The sequence below is a fragment of the Amyelois transitella genome, chromosome 20 (genome assembly GCF_032362555.1).
Source record: "Amyelois transitella isolate CPQ chromosome 20, ilAmyTran1.1, whole genome shotgun sequence".
Taxonomy (NCBI): Eukaryota; Metazoa; Arthropoda; class Insecta; order Lepidoptera; family Pyralidae; genus Amyelois; species Amyelois transitella.
The window spans coordinates 4,966,812-4,991,878 of record NC_083523.1 but is presented as its reverse complement, the minus strand read 5'-3'; the positions used below and the strand labels follow the sequence as shown (position 1 = coordinate 4,991,878).

Sequence of the window (25,067 nt, the reverse complement as noted above, 5' to 3'; positions counted from 1 at the left end):
ATTATTTTACTTTTTTTATTTTGTGTATGTATAAATATATTTATTTAGTTTGACCCCACAAAGTTTTCTGTCAGACCCAATGGTTGACTGATGGATTAAGTTTCTAGCATTAAGTCCGCCAATTGTGCTATCTATATATTTGATTTTGTGCAATGAAGTTTAAATAAATAAATAAATTATGATTTTAAAATGAGAAAATATAGGTATGTAATATAGGTGTGTAAATAACCTTCTACGATTTTATCAAACCCATATTTCCATTTTTGAGATTTTGTCTGGAATTTATGGATCTGCCTCGCGAATGCATCATCATTACAAACACATCAATGACCAACATATATAAATTTATCTATAAAAGTACGCGTTAGTACCTCACCATGTGGCTTGCGTATCTCACCAGTTAATGATCAGTCAAGACAGCGGGTCTGCGATCCAACCTTGATCTAATTTAGTACATTTTCACACTAAGTCCCTTATCATAGTTATTGGGTCAATCATAGCGCGACCGAGAACTCGCGTGGAAAAAGTCGGGCAAAGTAATATAGGCACACGCAATAAGCACTTGGTGCTCGATATTCAAGACCCATAGTTAATAAATTCTTGGATGTAGAGCGTGAAGCGTTCAGGCAAAGCTAAGAAGTAACCACTATATAAGAAGGGGCGTCCGGCAATGAAGATTTCTCAGTCTGCAGTGACAAGGCGCACGCGTCGCGCGGGCCCTCTTTCTTTGACGTTCTCAGACATCTATCGAGATAGATAAAGGGATTAATGTGTGATGTTATTAAACAAAAAGTGTATAAATAAAAAGCGTGACGTGTTCCTCTCGCCAGTCCAGAAGTGAACTCAGTCTGTACATCATGGCTCTTCCGGGAGTTTTACTTTTTTCGCAATATATGGAAAACTTTTGGGTATGTGTTAACTAAATTATTTTTTTGGTACATTACTTGATAGACTTTAATTTACTTTTAAGTTATGAAAGGAAAAACAATTTTAGAAATATAAACGATTATGAACTTGTAATTTTTACTTTAATAGCAAGAGAATTCTTATTGGGTAACAAAGTATCTAGTTTGTTCTAAGTTATATAACTTATTAAAATTAAAATAAATGAATAAATATAATAACAACATTTTTTAAGACTACATTAGACACAAAAGTCGAGTGATCAGGTACAGGTTTAGTCTCATCGGGATAGGTAGGTTAGATAAACAAGGAACCAATTAGATATTATTTTTTTATTTTAAAACTGTTCTATTTAATAGTAAAAATAATCGCACGCAATCGTTTATTTTTTTTTCGATTGCTTAAAATGTTGCATCTGTAATTCTGTATACAACATACAAACTCTAGGCAACTCAAAGTCTACAAAATTGAGTCTGCAAGGCGCGGAAAATACATAATTCAGAAAATTTTCTTGTGAATTATGAAGCGCTACGTGCAGCTTGCGTGTTTTGAAGCTGTTGCTAGTGGCTTTTTGTTGTTTGCAAAAAAATTAAACCAAATGTGACGATTTATGGGAAAATAAATTAATACACGTTGTTTTATAATTTTTTGCACTTAAAAATGAATCTCTTCAGCTTCAAAGTAATATGGCATAAAAAAGAGGTTTGATAAAAAATTAAAAATGAATTACCTACTACTATAAAAAACTTGAAAAGCGGAGAATGTGAAAGAAAATTGGTGCTCTGAGCCCGTATAATCGGTCATTTTGTTGATTTGCTGATAAATTTTGTGAAAATAGAGTAGGAATGTTTTTCCGAGACAAGCCTGATTTCGTCTTCGAAATCTTGAACCTCCTCGCTTCTTTCAAGAGCCTACATAACACCTTCGTTTTATGACTAGCCTCCCTTAATTTATAACAAATAGAGTTCAATGGAGTGGAATAGTTAAAAGTTACGATTATTTTGGTTATTTGGTGAAACGAGCAACCAACCGAAGCGATTGTTCTCCGCACATTGTTTTGAGTACTATATTATATTGGTTTTGTTGACCCTGCAAATGCATGTTTGATCAAACAACACATAAAATTTTACTTTACACGAAGTATGAGTAAAATAGGTATACCTTTCTACTAAAACGCCAGACATGTTTCGAGTAAGGAACACGAGTCTGTTCTTGTCTTGTTATTGTCAAACATAAAAAAATGTTTTAAAAAGATGTTCTAGCGGTCATCTTTCTGCTATATTTTTTATATTCGTAAAGGTATATTGCAAAGTCTTTGAATCAATAATTCAACATTGGTGGTATTTATACGCTGTCCAAAGCCATAATGGAATACGTTTATAAATAGGATGCAATAATATAGCAAAAGTGTCTAGGGGTCTGATTGTACTGTGTTGCCTGTAAGGGTGCCCCAGCCAGATGATGAGAAGAGGAAGAATTTTTTTAAGGGATATCATATGCCTGTTCACTTAATTACCACACGTCGTGTGGTTAACGAATAAATAATTTACTTTTAATAATAACGTTCTTATAAAACGAATAAGTACTATTAAAAGATAAGTACCAAATAATTAACTTGACTCTCAAAGAAGAGGATTCAGTGTCCTTATTACCTACATGTGCCAACATCCCGCCATTAATAGGCGAGTTAATTTCAATCAACAATTAAGTAAACTTGGTTATTCGTCCGTAACTAGAGTCACGCATGAACTGTTCCTTTAAAGTTCACAACTTCCTTCGTACGTGGTTAATTGTTTTAGATCTTGACCTTTGCGAATGTAACGATTAAAGAAACTGAAGATTAGCCTACATTTCCATTACATTTCATAACACTAAATAGCTAAATTTTGAATTCTGAATTTACTTATTTTCATTTTTCAATGCGATATTTGACACCTTGTTGTAGTTTTCGTTCAATTTACGCACATAATTTGTCAACATAAAATTTGCTGACAATTGCTGTTCGCTCATTTCCTTTATGTTGAGTGTGTAAATTGTAAAAAAAACATACAATTACAGTTTAATAAATAAATTTGAATCTAATAATTAAATTCATTGAATTAAAACAGCACGTGCGTGTGCGGTAATTTATTCTGATTTGTGGTGTTGCGTAATATTTGATCTTAGAATTTGATTAACTAGCCCTTTTAGGTAGACCTCAAGCATGCCTGAGACAGATTACGAATAAGTAGATATAAGTATACTTACTTACCTAAATATCATCTAGGATGTATCTGACATATAGAGTTATTGTTGTAATCTATCCGCTCCGGCCATAAAAGTTAAGACTGATAAAAACTTTAGGTAATCATCTGAATACGTTTAGAAAGCTTGCAGAAGACATAAGTAGTGCGCTATTTCTCGAACATACTCAAATATCAGATACGATAAGGCATTATAAATAATAAAAATATTAAATTACATATCAATCAGTCAATTTTACCCTTGGTGTCCTAGAAATACAATACCTGTTGATTCTGAAATATATGACTTCATCTTGATTTTAATTTCTTCTTTATGTGTGCGAAATATAGTTTCTTATTTCCTCTTGTCTCAAAAGTTGTAATCTTGCACCATCTTCAGTTATATTGTTTTTTTTCCAAGACCACGGGGTAGCTAGGAAGATATTGCATTTGCGATAAGTCCCCTTTTTGTCCAGGTTATATTATTCCGTTTTGTTCTATGCTTTTTTTTGGTGCAATAAATTGTTTTTTCTTAGGTAAGTAGGTACTTTTCCCTTTTTCTTTATCTGATTCGGAATTTCCAAATATATCAGCGACAAGCTCATGCAGGCAGCAGCTACCGGCGACCGCGCCAAGTGCGTGAGCTTACTTGACCGCGACGTTACATATTCAGTATTTGTTCACTCATCGCAATGTTTAATATTCAAACGGTCGCTAACTCCCGCCTCTGATTCAAGGTTGATTTTTTGTCGCAGTTATTATAATTAAGAATAATCGCAATCGACGTTTAGCCGATTTAATTTTGCAATGTTACGACCCTCGGTCGGTACCACCAAACATCGGTACGGTACGTAGTACGGTCAGTAGTGCCAACGTACCTACTTATTTATTCCGAAGTGTCAAAAGTTGATATATTTAGTCGCGAAGTCACGTGTGAAATACTTTTACACTTTAACAGACCGAGTACTTTATATCTACTTTTTCAAATGATCCGCACTTACATACATACATACATACATATGGTCACGTCTATATCCCTTGCGGGGTAGACAGAGCCAACAGGCTTGAAAAGACTGAATGGCCACGTTCAGCTATTTGGCTTAATGATGGAATTGAAATTCAAATAGTGACAGGTTGCTAGCTCATCGCCTAACTAAGAATCCCAAGTTTGTAAGCCTATCCCTTAGTCGTCTTTTACGACATCCATGAGAAAGAAATGGAGTGGTCCTATTCTTTTTGTATTGGTGCCGGGAACCACACGGCACTTCTTTCAGGAATATCTGTGATTTAAGTATTCATATAACAAATCATAATCTACGATTGCGAATTGAAAGTCACGATGATTTTCAATTCGCAAGCATGCAGTATTTTCGATAAATCAAGTTAATCAACCAGTGTATTAAAATTATCAACCCACTATGTGTTTCTATAACAAGCTTATCATCCTTTTTGTGAATTGCACATATATATAATTAATCGCTGTTTTCAAAAGATTGTCATAATGATTTATATACATATATCTGCGACTTTGTCTCTTCACTTTGTAGATAAAGAAAATGCAACGTATTTAAAGTATTATGGTCTATCTTTAATCTATACTTTCTATACACATGCCTCTTTATTGAAACTTTATAAATAAAACAAAATATCTGCAAGAATAATCTTCCTAAATATACGGATATCTACGATCGTACGTATAATAATTTTTTTTCCACAATATTATCATCGACGAAACGAACGATAATAACTTAATATTCACATGTCAATCACACACATTTAATGTCGTGTTCAACATTGGAGTTTTCCTCAGCACCTAACTGGTTAGTTGACTAAAACTACCCCATTAGTATGATAATACATTACGCATTTTATGACTAGTTGTCGTCGTTTGTACTAAATTGTGGCAGCAACACGTGTTTTGTTTAAAAATTATAAGAACTTGTAGGTACCTACCTAGTATAGTTTAAGAACTAGGTATCTACCTGCCTAGGAGCCAACGGGCTCTAAAGCAATGCACCTAAGGTTTATCTGTCTCTGTGCCAAATATCATTAAGAAGTATTTTTGAATTTATTTTGTTAAAAATAAAATTATTAGGTATTTATATATATTTTAATATTGAATAATCCGTTTGCTAGTAGGTTATCATGGCAAACAACGAGTTGCCTTGAAACTTACTCACGGGCAGATAATTTTATTGCTATAAATTATTTATTATTTAATCAGGGTTGATAGGGAAATAATGTGACATAAATTTACATGGGATTAAGTACTTACCAAATATGAACTTACATAAGTCTAATTGTACCTACAAATTATTTAAGTAGGTAAGCATTGAACATTTTTACCTGTGGCTTTGCTCCCGAGTTAAAGAAAATGAATTTTGTTACTAACTCCTGTCTACTTACGCTGTAAAGTTTATTGGAAACAAACAAAACTACAAATATTTTGTCATAACATTAGTATGGAAGGTGTAGTACCTATTTATGAAGTAGACAGGCGATTAGGTATTATAGCACCTTGTTTATTAATGTACTTACCTACTTTTTATGGAATTAGCAGACCGAGGTTAGCGACTCTATTGATGTATTCCAATTAATTTAATATCCAACTTCATTGATGTATGCATGTAAGTAATCTTACCGGTGTTTAATATAATGGGTTTAAAAATATTAAGTTATATGTAAATTGATACAAGTGCTGTATGATCGAAATAAAGATACAATAGTATTTAAGTTTTCTTTATGGAAATAAATATTTCCTGATTTTGTTTAGGCAAAGCCAATTATTTATAAATGACTATGATGAACTAGTGACCCGCCTCGCTTGGCACGGGTAGCATTTATATAAATAAACCTTCCTCAGAAACCCCTCTTTTAAACAATACCAACAATTTGCTCTTTTAAACAGGAACAAAATCCGTTCACAACTTTCCCAGATTAGCGCATACATACAGAATAAAGAAAAGACAGTATCTAGTGATAGTGAAGAAGTTTTTTATTCTACATATTTCATCACCACCGTTTTATTAAGCAAGCATATACTTCAAAGAAGAAAGTTACTGCAAGAACTAAAGTGTTTAGAAAATAATATTTTTATTGACTAGAGAAAACAGTACTCATTTCATTGTTACAAGACAGAATCGCCACTTCCGCGAATGTTACGCCTTATATGGCGGTGAATCTCAAGCTATGTGTAGTGTTATAGTGACACATATCGGATACGACACGGGGGGAGGACCGGGCGGCCTTCGGAGAGCAAAACGAATCGCCCTGCCGGCGGCGACCGCGGCCGTCTGCGAACACGAGACAGTGTCTGCATCTGCACGTCAGTTGCAGAGTTCACATTGTTCCAATTCTCTTGTTGCAAAACTAATTGCTTGTTCAAGAGCGATAGTGGCTCCGTCTGCTGAATGTTACAGTCCATTATCCTCCTCGCGTCAGTCTCAGTTGCATCGTCATGTCTCTGGAGAGGAGCCCGTGGTCTGGAGTCGTCAAAAACCGAAACAATGTCTGCATCTTATGTCTACATCGTCTACTGAAGAGTTTACACTGTTCTTGTTATTTCTTGCTAAGCTTATCGACTTCCAGAAAAAACCGAAATCGCCAGTATTAAAAAACGTCTGTGAACAGGAACAGGAACCCCGAACTCACTTTCTCCATTTGAACGTGTGTTGAGAAGTTGACATTGTCTTTTTATTGTTGCTAAACATATCGACCTTCTTGGAGAAGATCGTGAGACTAGAGATACACTCTTAAAATCTAGCTCGCTTTCGGAAAGTGCATTAACATTCAACGTGCAACTGTGTTACATACATACATATAATAACGTCTATATCCCTTGCGGGGTAGATAGTACCAACAGTCTTGGAAAGACTGAAAGGCCACCCTCAAACGTTTGGCTTAATATAAGGATTAAATTTTTTATTAAGTCTTTAATAAAATTCTGCTACACAGATACTAACAGAGTCCGCCATCAAGTAGTTGTATTGTTGTGGCAAGATTAAGAGCTTCTAACGCAAGATATATATATAGGTATTATTTTTATGATGTCTATTTTAGAAAAGAATACAATTATTTTCAAAATTCGATACAAGGTATCACTTATTGACATCACATCACTTAAATCTAATTATAACTACTACCGCTTCAAAAGCGCATATGTAGAAGAAACAGCGGAACCAACTACACTGCAGCATTTTCACCGGACGTCAATTTACAAGATCTTTTAAATCAAAATCATGGACTAATGCACATTGTCTACATTAAAAACCATGAATGAATGTAAAATTTCTTTGATCGGCATACCCTCATTATTAGGTATAACTGACTGACAGATCTCGAGACAGACAGTTTTAGCATGCCAGTTTAATCGTTAGCTAATTTGTCCAATCTGAGCTGATATTAACCTTGTCCATGCTAGCAAGGTTTCGTTCAACTCCCAATTATACGCGAACGTTAACTCCGAACGCGTTTAATTCTTTTCATTGTTATCGACGTTTGATACTTTTGTCGGTCTGGTGATTTATTTAATTCCGTATGTTTTTTTTAGTATTTTAATTACGTATAAAGTTTCACTAAAAAATGTTCTCGTATATATTTTAACTAAGAGAAGGAGATATGATCTATCTATAGGTATACATGAAAACTCTTTTGTAACTGAGTGTCTGATGTACCTACAGACAACGCACATCCCAAACCGCTAGGTCTAGAAATTCTAAATTAAGCATGTACGAGTATGTTTCTTATGTGGTCTAGGGTTCCCGAATATCGAGCGAGAACGGCAATTAACGGGATTTTTCGTTTTACGCGAGCAGAGCCGCGAGCGGGAGTAGGTACTTCCTTTGTGCAAAAATGCTTCCCCCTAAGTAGGTTGAGTATTAGTATAGTGACGTTGGTTTACACTGGGTTTTAGAAAAGGCAATTATTTTTTATTTCCAAGACTTCCCATTCTAAATTCATAACGTTATCACGCTCTTATCGATTAAGATACAATTGAAGTAGGAAAATATTTGTCTTGTTAAAATATGGAGATAAAATGTTTGATATCAATGTAATGTCTAGAAAAAAGTATTTGTTTATAAAAAGTGCATTAGCCTTAGTAATCTTAGTTGAAACAAAGCACCATATTTGATGAAAGTTGGTCGTCAGACCTGAGTAAAAGGTATAATGTTAGATTCGGACCAATCAAGGCCGATTGAAATCAAATCAATCGCATATCATATCGAATATCGTAACGGCGAGGGAAACAACATACCACTATAAACGTACTCTGCGACGAAACGTAGACCACGAGGTATTAGGTGGACCCCGGGTCCTTCTCACTGGGGATGAGTTTATATTGTTTGTGTTTAAATCATGTATCATTTACGCCAGTAAACAAACTTAAAATTATCTTAGTTGGTGAGAGATTAAAACCACGGTTAATATTTATTTTATCGATACAAAAGCCTTATTGCAGAAATGTATTAAAAATCATCATGTATCTAAGGAATTGCGTTAATGTTAGAAAATGTAACCATTTTATATCTTACCTGACTGCCCTTCTATAAATATAATTATTTATTTTTATTGCCTTTTAGTGATAAAATAAAGAGCGAGGGCATCAACTGTAAATGATTCTTATCCAATGTCAAGTTTGTGTGTCTGCGCAAAGATTTTACGAAAGTGTAAATACTTTTGTAAAGTCTAAGTGCGTCATAATCTAACATTGAATAAAATAGAGCAAGATAATAATGACGAAATATTGATATTAGTCATACCAAGTTAAGGATGGCAGATGGAACACGACCATTTTGATATTTTCCATAAATAAGGTATTATGAATGAAGATCGAAACGATGTTGCAGGAGATTCCTTATAGAATATACATACAACTACCTCTAAGCAAAAAGTAAAGTATTTAATACAATTTTTTTTTAATTTTTATATTTAAATAAAAAAAGGTATTTAAACAAAATATGAATAAAATTAAAGGTAGCTGTGACAGCTTGTCACAGAAAGCGATAAGACGAAAATAAATTAACAAAGTATATTTTTTTATTCTTAAATAAGGAAAAGTAAGCTCAAAAAACGTGATAGTATTCAAATAAAAAAAAACTGATACCGTCACAGAGATACAGTCGAATTTTACGAGTTTTTTGACCTAGGTATCTTGGTTTCTAAAGAAATAAATAACATCATAAAATGTCCGTTATTATTAGTGAGATAACCCCAATAATCTTCTAGTGACAAAATTATTCTCGATTTTTCTTGATTATTAGGTTTTGGAAGTTATGTTAAGTTATGATCATATTATCATATATACATACATATAGTCACGTCTATATCCCTTGCGGGGTAGACATAGCCAACAGTCTTGAAAAGACTGATAGGCCACGTTCAGCTTTTTGGCTTGATGATTGAATTGAGATTCAAATAGTGACAGGTTGCTAGCCCATCGCCTGAAAGAAGAATCCCAAGTTTATAAGCCTATCCCTTAGTCGCCTATTCCGACATCCATGGAAACGAGATGGATTGGTCCTATTATTTTTTTTATTTTGGTGCCGGGAACCACACGACACATGATCATATTAACAAGGAATAAATTGAGCTATAGGTACTCTAAAGTATTATAAAGATTAATTTTTATGTAACTAAGTTTGAAATATTTGTATTATTCTTTACCTGATAATACTTGGACGTATTTAAAATGTATCCATAGGAAGAAATGTAGTTGTAGTAGTGCTTTGAAAATCTGAATAATTGCCCCGTTATTTTCATTATACTCTTATTTTTGTGAATAATTCAATGGTCCCATCCTGCGGCAAAAGTTAAGTGACTGTATTTGCAAAATAAAAAAGTAAGTATATGTATATGTATTTTTCAACGCTTTAATTTTCAATATAAAAGTATGCTTATGTACTCGGTGATTATCGCGAATGATTTCCAGATATTTCTGGAAAACATGAATGTTATATAGATAAATATAGGTCTGATAAATCAATGCACCATGCATTGATATGACGGAGTCAACAAGGGAATCAAAATATATCGATATATAAATATATATATATATAGACCTACCTTTATTATTGTAGGAACATTTGATATGTAGGTAAAGTTGTTACGAATTAAACTCCGTACAATTTTTAAGATCTCGTTTCTATAGATATCAAATTGCGACCCTAAATATAAAATCATTCTTTCGATTTACAAAACTATTATTTCGATTCAGTCTTTCAATAGATCGTATAGGGTAAAAAGTCTGGTCATTGAAATAAACTGGCTCTTTTATCAGCGCGATTGATGCATACAATTAATGCGCTGCAGGGTCGCATGCGCAGATATTCTTAGCGATGAACCGTCCGTCCTTGAAGGATCGTTTACCGAATGTAGAGCACAGAGGCGGTCTGAATGCTTTGCTTATCTTATCAAAATTGCTGTAGTACTATTATGATATTTATCTGAACTTTGAGTTAGACCTTCAACGTTATTTAATCTTTTGCTGAATCTTTCATTCAGTTGCTACCTACTGATATGTGATCTAAGGTTATGAAGTCTTGGCAGTTGTTTGTAGTTAATTATTGGCTTATTTGCTAATCAAAAAATAATAAAATACACAAGTAATCTTAAAGTTTGTATAGTAAAAAATAAACTAGGTGCTAACGTATTTTATTAGTAAAATGATAAATCAGAATAATAAAATCTAATGCTAGAGTGTACTGGAGCGACCGGCGTTGCAACAAAAAAATTGTTTAAACAGTGCTCAACCTATAGAGTAGGCCTGGTATTCGATACGAATGCTCCAGCGGATCAATTAAAAATCCGTGAGTCAATTATAAGAAATTAAATCGATTCCTGCGGCCACGTCTGCGCGCAAGCTTAGCAATTATTCTAATTAAGTAAATGAAATTTTAATTATCACCCGTAATTGCTTTTGGAGTCTTTCTCACATGCTGTACTGAAGGAATTTCTCTATAAAACCGATTGTTTACATTTTTAAGCAGGCGCGAAATTCCTTTCCATTGCTGTAGAATATTAATAAATGCTAAGCCCTGTCTATTTATATCTTGAATCAAGGATCCATATTGACTTGTTAGTTTTGTTACACACGCGATGAAATCATATGGGAGAAAGGATTTCAAAGTGACTTGTATATATATTTTTTAAACTGGCTAGTTATATGAGTTTACAAAATAAAGTAGTGAAATTATATTACACAAAATAGAGTAAAACTCTTGATTAAGCCCCTATGAATATGAATAAGTATTGCTATAGTTATGAACACTAATGGAGTGGGATCCCCTAATATTCCAAATATATAATACTAGTGAACCCGCATTGTCCCACATTCTCATGTCAAAAAGGTATAAAATAAACAACATAAATGTATGTTCATGTAGGTCATTGTAGGTCTTTCAGGTAAGTGCTAAAAATTATCTACATAAATACATATAATAAAATCATAAACGAGCTTTATATATATATTTACGAGAATAGTAATTTGTATGCTACTATGGCCGTAACAATATAGATTTTAGAACCGATTTGAATACAGTGTTCGTCAAAATGATTGCATTTTAAAAAAGAGTTATGATCACTTTTTAATATGAAAATAACCTCTGCTAGGAACATTATACTTTTATCGACTTATTTATTAATTGCTTTGGAAACTATCCTGCAAAAACATTATAAGTTTTTATGATATTTCCAATTTAGGGCAACATAAAATCGCTACTTCCTCTCTACTATCCCTACTAATAATTAGTGCGAAAGTAACTGTGTCTGTTACGGTTTCACGCCTAAACCACAGAATTTGGTACAAAGATAGAGTTGACTCTAAGGAATAACATAGGATACTTTTATATTTCGAAAAATCGGATGAAGTCGCGGGCAAAAGCTGGTTGTTAAAATTCTTTGTAAAGGCAGCTTGATATAGAACTAGTTTTTATTCATGCCTTCGTCAACTTAGGAATTTCCATAATCCTTGCTCAGCGCATGTCTTGTTCGTCATGCTACTATTCCTAACATACATACATATAACACGTCTAAATCCCTTGCGGACTAGACAGTGTCAACAGTCTTGAAAAGACTAAAAGGCCACGTTCAGATGGATGCTAGCTATACTAGAAAATATATTTAAATTAGGATTCATTTTTTATCATTAGGCACCAGATAAAGACAAAGTAGACATACTTGTTTAGTTCGTTCCCCTGCCGTAAATAATGGCTGTGGACTGATAAAAATATTTATTTTTTATACCAGTGGACGTTTTTATATACTTACCGACTTATTGCATAACACAAGGCAACGACTCTTGTTCACGCACTAGATTTCGCTCGCAGCTCTGTCTGCGTAGAACTACAATTCCTTTTCCCCGTACCTGTAAGAGATACAAAAAGTAGCCTTTCCAATGTCTAAACTTATATGTATTATTTTTGATACAAGTTTCGGTGGTTTATCTGTACAAGTCATGGGTATACACAAAAAGAAGTAGAGAGGTATGGAAATCACTATCACAACATCACTACATACTTAGTATAAAGCAAAGTCCTGCGTCCTATGTCGGTATGAATGTATGCTTAGATCTTTAAAGCTACATAACGGATTTTGATGTAGTTTTTTAATAGATAAAAGTGATTCAAGACGAAGGTTTATATGTGTAAATGCAACCCGAAGCAGAGGCGGTTCACTAGTATATTATATCCATTTTATCTGTAAAAATATTCTTATCACGGTCGGTTTATAAAAACAATAGCGTATTTATCACTTTTCGGTGTATAGTATAAACTCATTACCTCATTGTTATTGAATTAATTAATTAAGTAATACCGAGAATAGGTGAATAAATCTAAGTGTTTATTTACTTGAAGTCAATTAAGAACTTGAAACTGATCAATAAAATAAAGTTAGGTAAAGTCCGTACGAAATGCTCGTTTTTCATTTCCCGATTTAAGGTTTATTTTACATTTTCCGCTTTCCCTTATTTTATCAGTTTTATTTGCCAGGCTTCTTTACTGGAGGGGTAGGTATCTTTCCACTTGCCATAATCCCTGTATACTTCTTAGGTACACTTCTACCACGTTCATACCGATAGGCAAATTAGTGTGTTTCTAGTACTTTCTGTTGATATATAGGTTAGTAGTCTTCCACATAAAGGTAAGAGATGGTTTGCCATATCGGTTCTGCGTGAAAACACCTGAGAGATTTCCACGTATAATTTCTTTCTACCACGTTTTTATCTCTATCGGGGAAAGCAGAGCCAAGGGTCTTGAAGAAACTGAAAGGCATATTGAGATTTCTAGATTCTTATAACACCAAGCGTATTCATTCATATTTGTCGATTCCGTGCTCGAGTCGCATTCCGCATGTTACGTAAGACCCGTAAGACTTACCGGCAGTTACGCAAACCAATGTCAAGATCACTCACTACGTCCATTGCTGAGCCAGGCCCGAGGGTCAACGACCGCGATAGCAAACGAATCCAAACCCAACATATGCCGATGTAAACGGCTGATACCGTTGTATTTACAATGAAAAAATACGACTTAAAAACATTTTTCATCGCCCGAGTAAAAATATTATCGAAGAAGTTTATCACTTAAAAGTTATGGCTATTAATAGAACTTTTGGAATGTAAGAGCTGCTATCAAACAGTTACCGATACATACGGCAGATAATATTCATTAATGTTTTTTGATAGAAAGGGTAAAGTTGAACTTCGTTAGATATTTTTGAGGATCACATGTTTCTATCTATGAAGAACGTGTTTTTTATTATTATTTTAAATTGATCTAGTTACGTATAAGTCACAATGTCAAGATGGTCAATCAAGACCTCAAGACGTACAGGTAGACATTTGTTTGAAATTAAATCTTAACGGCTCAACGGTAGCTTATATCTGAGGTCTCGGGTTTGATCCCTGGTCAGGCCACGATGGAAATCTGATCTTTTTCTGCCGGTAAAGTTAGCCAGTGAATGTCTCAAAATTCAATATAAAGTTTAAACTTTTCAGGGCACACCACCTCCTTTAGTGGACTGGTCCGTTGGGATCCCAACATTGGTGCTTCTCGTGGTTGCGCTGGTGGTGGCTGCCACGGCGCTGATGGCACGAGCAGCGGATGGCAGGCAGGCGACGAGGCTGCCTGGTCCGCCTGCCTTGCCGTTCTTGGGTACTCGGTGGCTGTTCTGGAGTCGATATAGGATGAACAAACTGCACGAGGCTTACGAAGGTGAGAATTTTCTTATATAATTACTATAAGTACTTATAAAAATGCTTTCTTAAAAATCATAATTACGAAATCTCTCTGTTGCAAAAAGGTGGTTTAACTAAATTGACTGATCTATGAAATCGAAGCTTGTTATGATTATAGATTTTCACAATTCATCAATTTAACATTTTTGTTAAATTGAGCTTATTACATGTTTTGGAACATCTGTAGCTAAATGTTGAAATAAGCATATTAGCATAGGTACATAGAAAAATGATGAATAGAAATAAGTTAACAATATGCTTCGTAATCATAACCCCGGAAATCACGGTAGTAGCGATTACGCTTATCGAGCTATTTGCAATGTCAACGACCCTGCCCGCCCTAAGTATTAGACTTTGGAAGCATCATAAATATAACACACAGCCATACCAGTGCTGTAAATAGGGGTCTGCTAACTGTGCTTTTGCACTGAGGTGGTAAAGAAATGGCCAGGGAATTCCTTATAAATAATTATTTTTACAAAAAAATCTAGTGACGCAGTTGTAGAATCTCGCACCCGGCGCACGAAACGCTTGTTACGATGATACTGCTATGCTTCCAAATAGTAAAAATGTGACACTATATCTTTTGACATAACAATTACTGACGTCAGGCACTCAAAGTTCCTGACACCTGGTAACCTTACACGCAGACATGTTCAGGCGTTACGGGCCAGTGTTCGTGGAGACCACGCCAGGGGGCGCCGCGGTCGTCTCCATAGCTCAGCGGGAGGCGCTGGAGACAGTTCTTCGGACCCCGGCCAAGAGGCCCTATCGACCGCCCACAGAAATCGTACAGGTCTACAGGCGAAGCAGGCCTGATAGATATGCTTCGACCGGACTTGTGAATGAGTAAGTACTGTTATTGATAAATATATTTCCTGCGTCTTTATTACATACGGAGTAGATAGAGCCAACGGTCTCCTTGGTTGGCTTTCACAATTTGTACGGTAAAAAAAGCAGCTGGCTCACTCTAAGTATGTGTTATCTTTCCTAGCAGACCAGCGTAGAAGCCTGAACTGGATGCGTGCCTATTTGTTATTTGATTCTTGAACCAAATTCAGATGCCAAAATACAGTAGAGTATGAGAATGGGTATGGAGTAGGTATATTAGGGCGATCAAAATGTTCTTATTCTACCGTTGGGTTGCTCTTATTTACGTTTCCGAAATTAATGACTACGCCTTATGTAATTTTTACTTTATTTATAAAATGCGTCAAATGACGATAAGTCTAGGCGCTTGTATGGGTATTAAGAATTGTATATACCTATGTATAGTCTTTATCCTGGTGTCAAATCACATGTAGGTATGCAGGTAATAATCTCAGGTGGCAATATGCTGGCGCCTATGCGAGACGTCTATCTACATAAGTGGTCAATTACATGGTTAGACACATCAAGTCATTAGCATACTTTAAATTGTTTAGGTAGGATTAGGTATTACTAGCTGCGCCCCATGACTTTGCTTCCGCGGGAATTTCGTCATAAAAGTAATTATCATATTATTCCAGGTTATATTCTACCCGTATACCAAATTTTATCAAAATCCTTCAAGCAATTTCACATGAAAGAGTAACAAATATACCTACATACAGTATATCCGTACAAATTTTCGCATTTACAATATTAGTAGGGTATATAATTCTTTTATGCGTGCCATCGCCAATGTAAAAAAAAATATAGAGAAGTTACAGAATAGATCTTGTTAGAAAGCGGACGCGAGAAACGCAATGATGAAAAAATAAGTAAAAATTTACAAAAATAATAATGAAGTTTTTTTCTAGAGGTGTGTTAATTTTATTAAAATATTATCACTAGGTACTTACTAACTTTATTCAATATGTAGACAGTTAATTATGATTAGACAGCGCTACAGGTGGCTTGACCTCGTTCTATAAAAAATATCAAAAGGACATAAATTGAAAGGTTCACGAAGTAGCTATATACATAGCTCGGCTATTTATAAAAAAAATATTTTAAAAATAAATTAAATTCAGTAAGGTAAAATACATAATACTTAGGAATTTCTATAATTACTCGTCTAATGGAGCTTAATCTGCTTTTTATACATACCTACCTACTATTGAAAAGTTAAGTAAAGCGTATTTACTTAATTGGTAGGTATTTAAAATTATTTAAACAAAAAAAACGAATATCAAAAACGAGTTAGTATTTATAATTTCCAGCCTCGATAACATTAGGATATCAAGCGAACCCTAAACTAAAGCCAGACGCAATAAGACATGCCGTCATGCAGACATTTTGACAAGGATCTATATTTGCCGGTCACGTATTTTTTGGCAAAGCTGCGCAGTAGCCTTGTTTGTATAATATGCACTACTTGACGAGGCATTTCCTGGGCGCAACAACTGAGAACTAATTATCAATATAATTTTTTATTGACAAGTGGCCATTCTAATTTTATAGTAATGCGGAAGAATTTCTTAATGATTCACGAGTAGTTATTAAAATAAATAAGCATTTATATGAATAGATTTTGAGAAATGATTTCAATAATACGATGTTTTGGATAATACTAGTACTTGCGTGCATAAATTCATTTAATGTACCTACTCGTAGGTATATGGATAAATCTATTCAATAAATATACCTACACTTCAAGCTTTTATAGAGTTCCAAGTCGATTGACTGTTTCAAAGCAAATATTTAAATCAAATTAACTGAACTAAAAATTACTTTACATTTTAACATTTAAAATTTCAATCGCTTTATATCTATCCATACTAATATTATAAAGCTGAAAAGTTTGTTTGAAAGCGCTAATCGCAGGAACTACTGGTTTGAATTGAAAAATTCTTATTGTGATGAATAGACCATTTATCGAGGAAGGCTTTAGGTTATATAAGATCACGCTGCAACTTTTAGGAGCGAAGAAAAAATGGAAAATGTGAGAAAAAACGGGGAAAATTATTCATTCTTGAGGGCTTCGATGATGCCCAAATATCTATTCCACGCGGACGAAGTAGCGGGCACAGCTAGTATTATATATAAGACAAAACAAAGGTTTTTTTTTTTAATTTTTTCCCTGAATGTTTTTTAGGCAAGGCGAGAAATGGCACCATCTCCGTCGCCACCTAACTGCGGAGTTGACGAGTCCTCAGACGATGCAGAACTTCTTGCCTGAGCTGAACAACATCTGTGACGACTTCCTCAACCTTCTGCAGTCCAGTCGCAAGCCGGACGGCACCGTCCTCGGTTTCGACCAACTCACCAACCGGATGGGATTGGAATGTGAGTTTTATTTGACCGTCATAAACATCAATATCATGTTAGTTTCGGTTGCGTTCTCACCTATCTGAAGTGGTTCGTCTAAGATCGAGATCACAAATTACGTAAGCCAGGGTTTTTTTCACGGAGCGTCTGAACTTCAACCTTCACAGGGGAACCTTTCCCATATTGGATCATGGTTACACATCCAGTTGCTTGATGTGCAAGTTTTCTTACAATGTTTTTCCACTCCGTAACAGCATAGGTTAGCAGCCAAACTAATATACATAGATATTGATTATTCACGGAAGTATTTGATTTTTTCAGTCATAGATGTTGTTTCGTAATGTTAGCCAGTCATTACGTTCTTTCGTATGAGTTATAAAGATCAAAGTTCGTGAATGGCGCCGTCATTCACAAACTCCATTTAATATAGCACAATGTTTAAAATTTCTTTTATCTCAATCTATTGCTGCAGAGTAGTTTGTTCCGCCGCTTCTTCTACACATGCGCTTTAGAAGCGGGATTAGTTATAATTAGATTTAAGTGATGTGACGTCAATATTATTTCTTTGCTCCATATAGTTGCAGCGTGATGTTATATAGCCGCTAAAGCCTTCCTCGATAAATGGTCTTTTCAACGCAAAAATAATTTTTCATTTCGAACCAGTAGTTCCTGAGATTAGCGCGTTCAAACAAACAAACAACAAACTCTTCAGCTTTATAATATTAGTATAGATAAATAGGTTTTCATGCTAATGTAAGTACTATGCTTCATTTTTATTTGCTTGAAGATTTATCTATCTACATGCTAATGTTAAAAGGGATATAAAGTCTGCAGCGGTTCGATTTAAGTAAACACATAAATCACTAAAAAACCAAAGGCATCGATAGATTCTACCTTATTGGATATTTTAAAAAACAACTGCTACAATTATGTGCCCAAGGGCCTGTAGTTCGGATGAACGCAAAATAAATTAAACACAACACGCCCAGAATTGCATAATTTTTCGTCGATTTAAAATTGAAATTCGTAATACCGGGCAAGTGTTAGTCGGCATCGTGCACGAAGAGTTCCGTACTATCATCTCGTTTATTATCTACTAAAACTACTTAAATAAGTATCTATTAATTTTTTTAATTAACGTTTCTACCCGTTTCTTAAAATTGTTAAATATAATGTTTGATGTATGGGAGCACCATTTAATAATTACTTAATTGTTTTTAATTATTTAGAACCACCTGTTTAATCCATACAAATATTGCTCGGTGAATAGTAAAGGATTTTGAAAGATTATACACAAGTAAATATTCTATCAAAATTTTAAGCGATTTTCTGTTACCGTAATTAATATTGAGAAAAAAATATGAAAAAATAACGTTTATGAATATAAAGAAAATATTAAGGGCGATGTACGCCCTTAATATTTTCTTCGGAAAAACGGAAATACATAATTTGAGAAAATTTCAGCGTTCTAGCTATCACGGTTTATGAGATAAAGCTTGGTGTCAGACAGACAGCGGAGGCTTAGTAATAGGGTCCCGTTTTTAACTTTCGAGTATGGAACCCTACAAAAGGAGCAAGTTTTCATCTTTATTTTAACATTACCATATCAATCTACTCTTAAGCCTTTTTAAATTAAAAATATTCGCAGGTACCTAAGTTATGGGTCAGATTAGCTTTTTAAAGATAATTTCTATAACAATTAAAAACTTAGATTGTCCTTGGATCATGACGAATTAGTTGCGTTTGAATCATATATTATTAACGCTTATGTCACGCACGAGTAATCTTTATGCGGTCCAAAAGATCGCTAAAACTTTGCGTGATAGACTCATGTTCTAGTGTTTTTGTGATTATGATATGAGTGACAGAACAAGCGGCAGAATTATAAACCAAAATGATTATTAAATTAAATAACTTTAGCCATGCACGATTGAAATAAATGCTCTGCTATGCGATATAGCTATAGCTGATGCTCAATAAAAAAAATTAAGAATATCCGCAAGTTTCGTTTTATTTGGAGAGTATTCAAAAGGTTTCAATTTTTTAAATTAGGGTTATACTTTTTGTATGTGACGTAAAATTATATAACGTAATTTTTTTTAGTGTTGCCAATGTCCCAGCGTATTCTGCTGTAGGTATTATTAGGTTATAGGTTTTGAATGATAATGTCGTTGCTATCAACAACAACATTATCATTCAAAACCATATTTTGAACTTGTCTGCGTCGCCGTCGTAAAAACTGATAATATGTGATGTCTTCCTGGTACCATCTGTAACCTATTTTAGAAGTCATGACTTCCGTCCATCAAGATAACATACATAATGCATTTCTAATGTACATGAGATATGTAAGTGCATTCCGAGTTACAACGCTGTAGCAGCTATTGCTAAGATAGCTGACCCACATTCCCATATCACACACGTCACGTAAAATAATCGTAATAAACTGCATGCCTCAATAGCTGCTGCAATATTAAATAGGATGACGCAGTTGAATCTTCATTAAGTAATGTTCATTGGGTAATACATACCTAATTTAGTAGGGACTCTAGTGGATTGTTAAGTGAGAAAATAGAACGATGTCACTGGGTCAGGAGATGCGTCTTGCGCATACATTTTGGTTAGTACCTAACGTGGTTGAACATTGACATTAGTGATCCCCTGGAGATTAGATACAGAGTAATCAACATTATTATAATTAAATATTTGGGTTTAGCTACCCGTTGTTTATCTTTAGTTTATTAATTACCTACCTGATTAGGTACCTGACATCAAAAATACCTCTACTTAGTACTTAGCGCTTAAGTGCAACTGTTATGAATAATTTATGTGATTGCATAAATTAAAAAAAAATACATTTCTTGTTTTTCATAATTAATCGCAAAGATAGTGAATTTTCTATAGCCTGCTGGTTCTTTCGCAATTCCATCCAGCCAAACGTGGCATTCGAGTTTTGTGGCTACTGCCTCTCCAAGGGTAAAGATGCGATTAATGTAGTGAGTGAATAGAATAGAACCCTTTAATGTACAAAAAATATTACATAAATACTTATCCTGCTAAGCTAAGATAATGTACACAAGGCGGCCTAATAGCTTATGCAATCGCTCTTTCAGGCAACCACAAAAAACATTGTCTGAGAGAGAATTTGGTGCGGGGTAGTAAGAGAATATCTATTTATCTAATGTATATAATGTACGAGTAAGTAATTTTCTAGCATCCTGGCCTCGCCGGTCAATGCCCACTTCAGAGCCCAAAGAGATTCTTATTACGCTACCCTCTCTAATAGAAGTTCGCACCCATTAGCCTCACCGCACCATTAATTGTTTTAACATACATAAAATCACGCCTTTTTCCCGGAGGGGTAGGCAGAGACTACCTCTTTCCACTTGCCACGATCTCTGCATATTTCCTTCGCTTCATCCACATTCATAACTCTCTTCATGCAAGCTCGGCGGTTTCGGGTACTTTTGACCTGACCCTTTACCAGGACGTCCTTAATTTGATCAAGATACGTTCGTCTAGGTCTTCCCACTCCGACCTTTCCCTCCACACTCTCCTTGTATATCTGCTTAGTCAACCTGTTTTCATTCATCCTCTCCACATGATTTAACATTGTTTTAACATTAATTTAATAATGTCTTTTTAGCGGTCTGCGGCCTAATGCTGGGAACTCGGCTGGGGTTCCTCGATCGCAGCATGTCTGGCCGCGCAGCCACCCTGGCGACGGCGGTGAAGGCCCACTTCCGAGCCCAGAGAGACTCCTACTATGGAGCCCCGCTGTGGAAGTTCGCGCCCACTCGCCTCTACCGTACCTTCGTTTGGAGCGAGGAGACCATACACACGTGAGTCGTGTAGGGTACGCAGCGGTTAAGTAATGATTTTGAAATAAGATTAGTTTTACTTTATACATTTCTTGGCGATTATGGTATTATAAAAGGATAGTCGATGGCAAAACCCTCTCAAATAAAGGAAAATTAATATGATTTTAGCTCACACTTTGGCCCAAACTATGACTTTCGTTAGAGTAAATAACTTATAGTATGCTTGTGGGTTATATGTGTGAAAATATGCTATATTTATAAAAAAATACTTGAGAATATCTTATGTCGTATCGAAATAATGTTTTGCAGATATGTACCTATATCCGATCGAAATGCTACATCAACAATAATTGTCGACAGGATAGTATCGGATTTAATGGAAGAAGCGAAGTCCCGTACTTGTGGCTCATCGCAGGATGACGGCATGCAGGAGATTTTCTTGAAAATTTTGGAGAATCCCGCTCTCGACATGCGAGACAAGAAAGCCGCAGTTATAGACTTCATAACAGCTGGTATTGAAACTGTAAGTTACTTACACATACTGAAGTAAAATTACGTCTCCTAAGTAAATATTGTCTGCGGAAGTTATGACCTCGAACGATAAATTTTTGCTAAAAACTACAAGAACTTTTTCCGAATTTTTCACCAATTATGTGGCAAATTTTTGACTTTTCTTTACGATTTTGAATTTCGATAATTTAGCTTTCTGGTCCACTTACTTGCGTTCATATTAATTCTACGACAGAAGCTTAGAACTTCAGTAGTTTTGTTCAATAACTGGTTTCGAACATTAGTAGCCAAAATTAGCGACTAGACGAATCATTTGACTAGTGTAGTTTTTTTTAATAGGCATTCGACGATCGTATCCTTTCACAGTTGGCGAACAGCTTAGTCTTTCTTCTCTACCTGTTGAGCGGGCGACCAGACTGGCAGCAGAAAATCCGGTCGGAATTGCCAGTTTGTGGAGTCTTGAAGGCTGAGGAGATGGCAGCTGCTCCAGCCGTGAAGGCAGCAACCAATGAAGCCTTCCGGCTGCTTCCCACCGCACCGTTTCTTGCCAGACTTTTGGAGGCGCCGATGACTATATCTGGACATAAATTGCCAGCCGGGGTAATTTGAACAAATCTTTAAAACCTTTGTTAGTACATATTTAGTGTTTTTCTGAGGCTTTGCTTCGGTATGAAACCATCTTATCTCACAAAAACAATTTCAAACTTTCAAAGCATTGTACACACCCCAAGTATTATTTAAAGATTTACTATTTGTTTCCAGACCTTCGTGTTAGCCCACACAGGTGCAGCGTGTCGACGCGAGGAGAACTTTTGGCGTGCGCAGGAGTACCTCCCGGAGAGATGGCTGGAATGCCGAGAGCCGCACGCGGCTTCTTTAGTCGCTCCTTTCGGTCGCGGACGCCGTATGTGCCCCGGGAAGCGATTCGTCGAGTTAGAACTGCATTTATTGTTAGCTAAGGTAATTTTTTTGCTATCGAGTATATGTCTGACCATGGCCTCAGTCTTTGCAAGAGTGTTTGGCTCTGTCTACACAGAGGTAATAAATCGTATGTCTGTATACAGTAGATTTCTGATGTTTTTTTAATTGGTCGCATTTAAAACTGAAAATACTGACGGCATATAAATGATATTACCGTCTATTGTGGTAATAGTGGTAACCAATAAAGTTCGGGGTAGGTTGTCCGCATTTTGACATTTCTTTCTATTTCTTCCGGTTTTCAACATCTAAGTCTGGTCCAGCCGTTCTGGTTGACATCGCTAAAGTAAAATAAGATGAAACGTAGTGCTTCCTCCGTCAGGATGTGATATAGGTAATAGAATAAAAGAAAAATAGATGTGATGAAAAATAGTGGATTCTCGATACCACATTGTTCAAAGAATGTTAATTATCAATTTAAATCTTTTTCAGATCTTGCAGCGATGGCGAGTGGAATTCGACGGTGAACTGGACATTCAGTTTGATTTCCTTCTGTCTCCCAAGTCTCCCGTGTCTCTTAGACTGGTCGAATGGTAGACTGGACTCTGAATGTCTTATTTTTTTAAAATTCCGATCCGTCGCTTGAGAATTGATCAAATGGAAATAAGACGGATAGATTTTTAGACATTTTACTTATTGGCATGAGACTTTTAAATTAGTAAGTTAAATCTAGTTTTATATTGTAAAAGTTTTTTTTTTGTATTTGCGCTAGATAAAAAAATTTAAATTTGGATGCCATTGTCTGTTCGTATGATTAAGTAACACGAGGTACAGTACAGGGTATTTCCACATTCTGCTCAAATACACCCCATTTCTTTTAGATTTAAGAATTGTCCGCAAATTAATTAAGACATTGTATAATACTTACTAGTTTTATAAAAATAAATATGGCTGTGTTAATATCAAAAATCATATTTATATAATGTTATAAACCACAAATACCTCTTGTTTATAAGACTGCGTTTGCCAGGACGTGCATTTGTTTTGTCAGCATTTATAATATGTTTTCGTTTAAGTTTATAAACGCTCTGAAATTTATCAATAGGCAAAGGACCCAGCAGTGCAAAGACCAGTGCATGTTCAATTTGACTAAATTCAGAAGTCAAGTGCAATATCATTTAGAACCTCTGAATTCAGCCAAGTTTAACGGGCACTGTATATTAACTTTCATGGGTAGAATCAGCAACAATGTCCTAACTAGAGTCATAATAAATAAGTCCTTTATTTTCACGAATTCCATGGCTGATCCATAGTGGCAATCGACTTTTTTTTATCATCGAGATATGTAAGAGTTTGAGATAATCAAGGTTTATAAAGTTTCGAGAACATTTATTTTGTTTGCAGAAGTATTTTAGAGATAGAACTATTTAAAAAAAAAACGCTCATTCCGATGTATTTTAAACATGATACGACAGCTAAGATATTTTATGTACAGACTTCGGCCTCTACGTTTTTTTTAAATTATAGATTAAGCTGTGTAAGAATAATTTCATTAATTTTTGCAAATTATAAAGACAAAGGATTTACGACAGTGTCCTTCTTGTTATTTTTTGTTTATTTGTTATTGTGATTTAACATATTCAATGCATACACCAGTTTATGTATATTAAAAAAATATCATACAGGATAAACATTAATCGGATACAATAAATAATTACAGCATAAACTTTCTTTTTATGTTATACCTACCTACTTCAAAGTCGTTCAATTATAGAGAAAAATCCCTATAAGAAGATTTTTAATAACCTCCCCTGGTAGGTATATCCCATTAACGTGTATAAAAATCCCGATCAGAAAGTCTAAGTAGCAAAACATCAAACAAAGCGAAAGGTCTTATGAGCAATCTGCCTAGCTAGCTTATCGCCCATGTAGTAAAACTTCTTACTATTAAGATGTCTTTCTAACAAAATCCCTATTTAGGAAATCGACAAATTTTTGTTATGTATACTTATGAACTTAATTAGTATGACTTAAAAGTACTATGTAAACGTTTTTCAGCTGGTTTTAGATTTACGCGAGCGGATGTAGGTTATGATATGAGTAGGTACATATATTATATTAACTCTTCTAAGTTTATTTTTCTATTAGTGTTGTTGCGCTATTAAGTTGTCTTAAAAATAAATTAATTACCTATACCTATTATGACTTATAAAATGTTCAAGTCATCAG

At 34.9% G+C, this 25,067-nt stretch overlaps 1 protein-coding gene across 1 annotated transcript; it reads left to right on the top strand.

Moving 5' to 3' along the window:
• The first annotated feature begins 672 nt into the window (after nt 1-672).
• Nucleotides 673-24,334, top strand: LOC106131561 (ecdysone 20-monooxygenase). The gene is made up of 9 exons (XM_013330683.2): nt 673-908; nt 14,119-14,335; nt 15,009-15,207; nt 17,417-17,607; nt 21,236-21,431; nt 21,771-21,933; nt 22,287-22,520; nt 22,683-22,880; nt 23,331-24,334. The coding sequence occupies exons 1-9, from the start codon at nt 858-860 to the stop codon at nt 23,433-23,435; spliced, it is 1,554 nt and encodes a 517-aa protein (XP_013186137.2). The 5' UTR covers nt 673-857; the 3' UTR covers nt 23,436-24,334.
• Nucleotides 24,335-25,067: the final 733 nt, after the last annotated feature.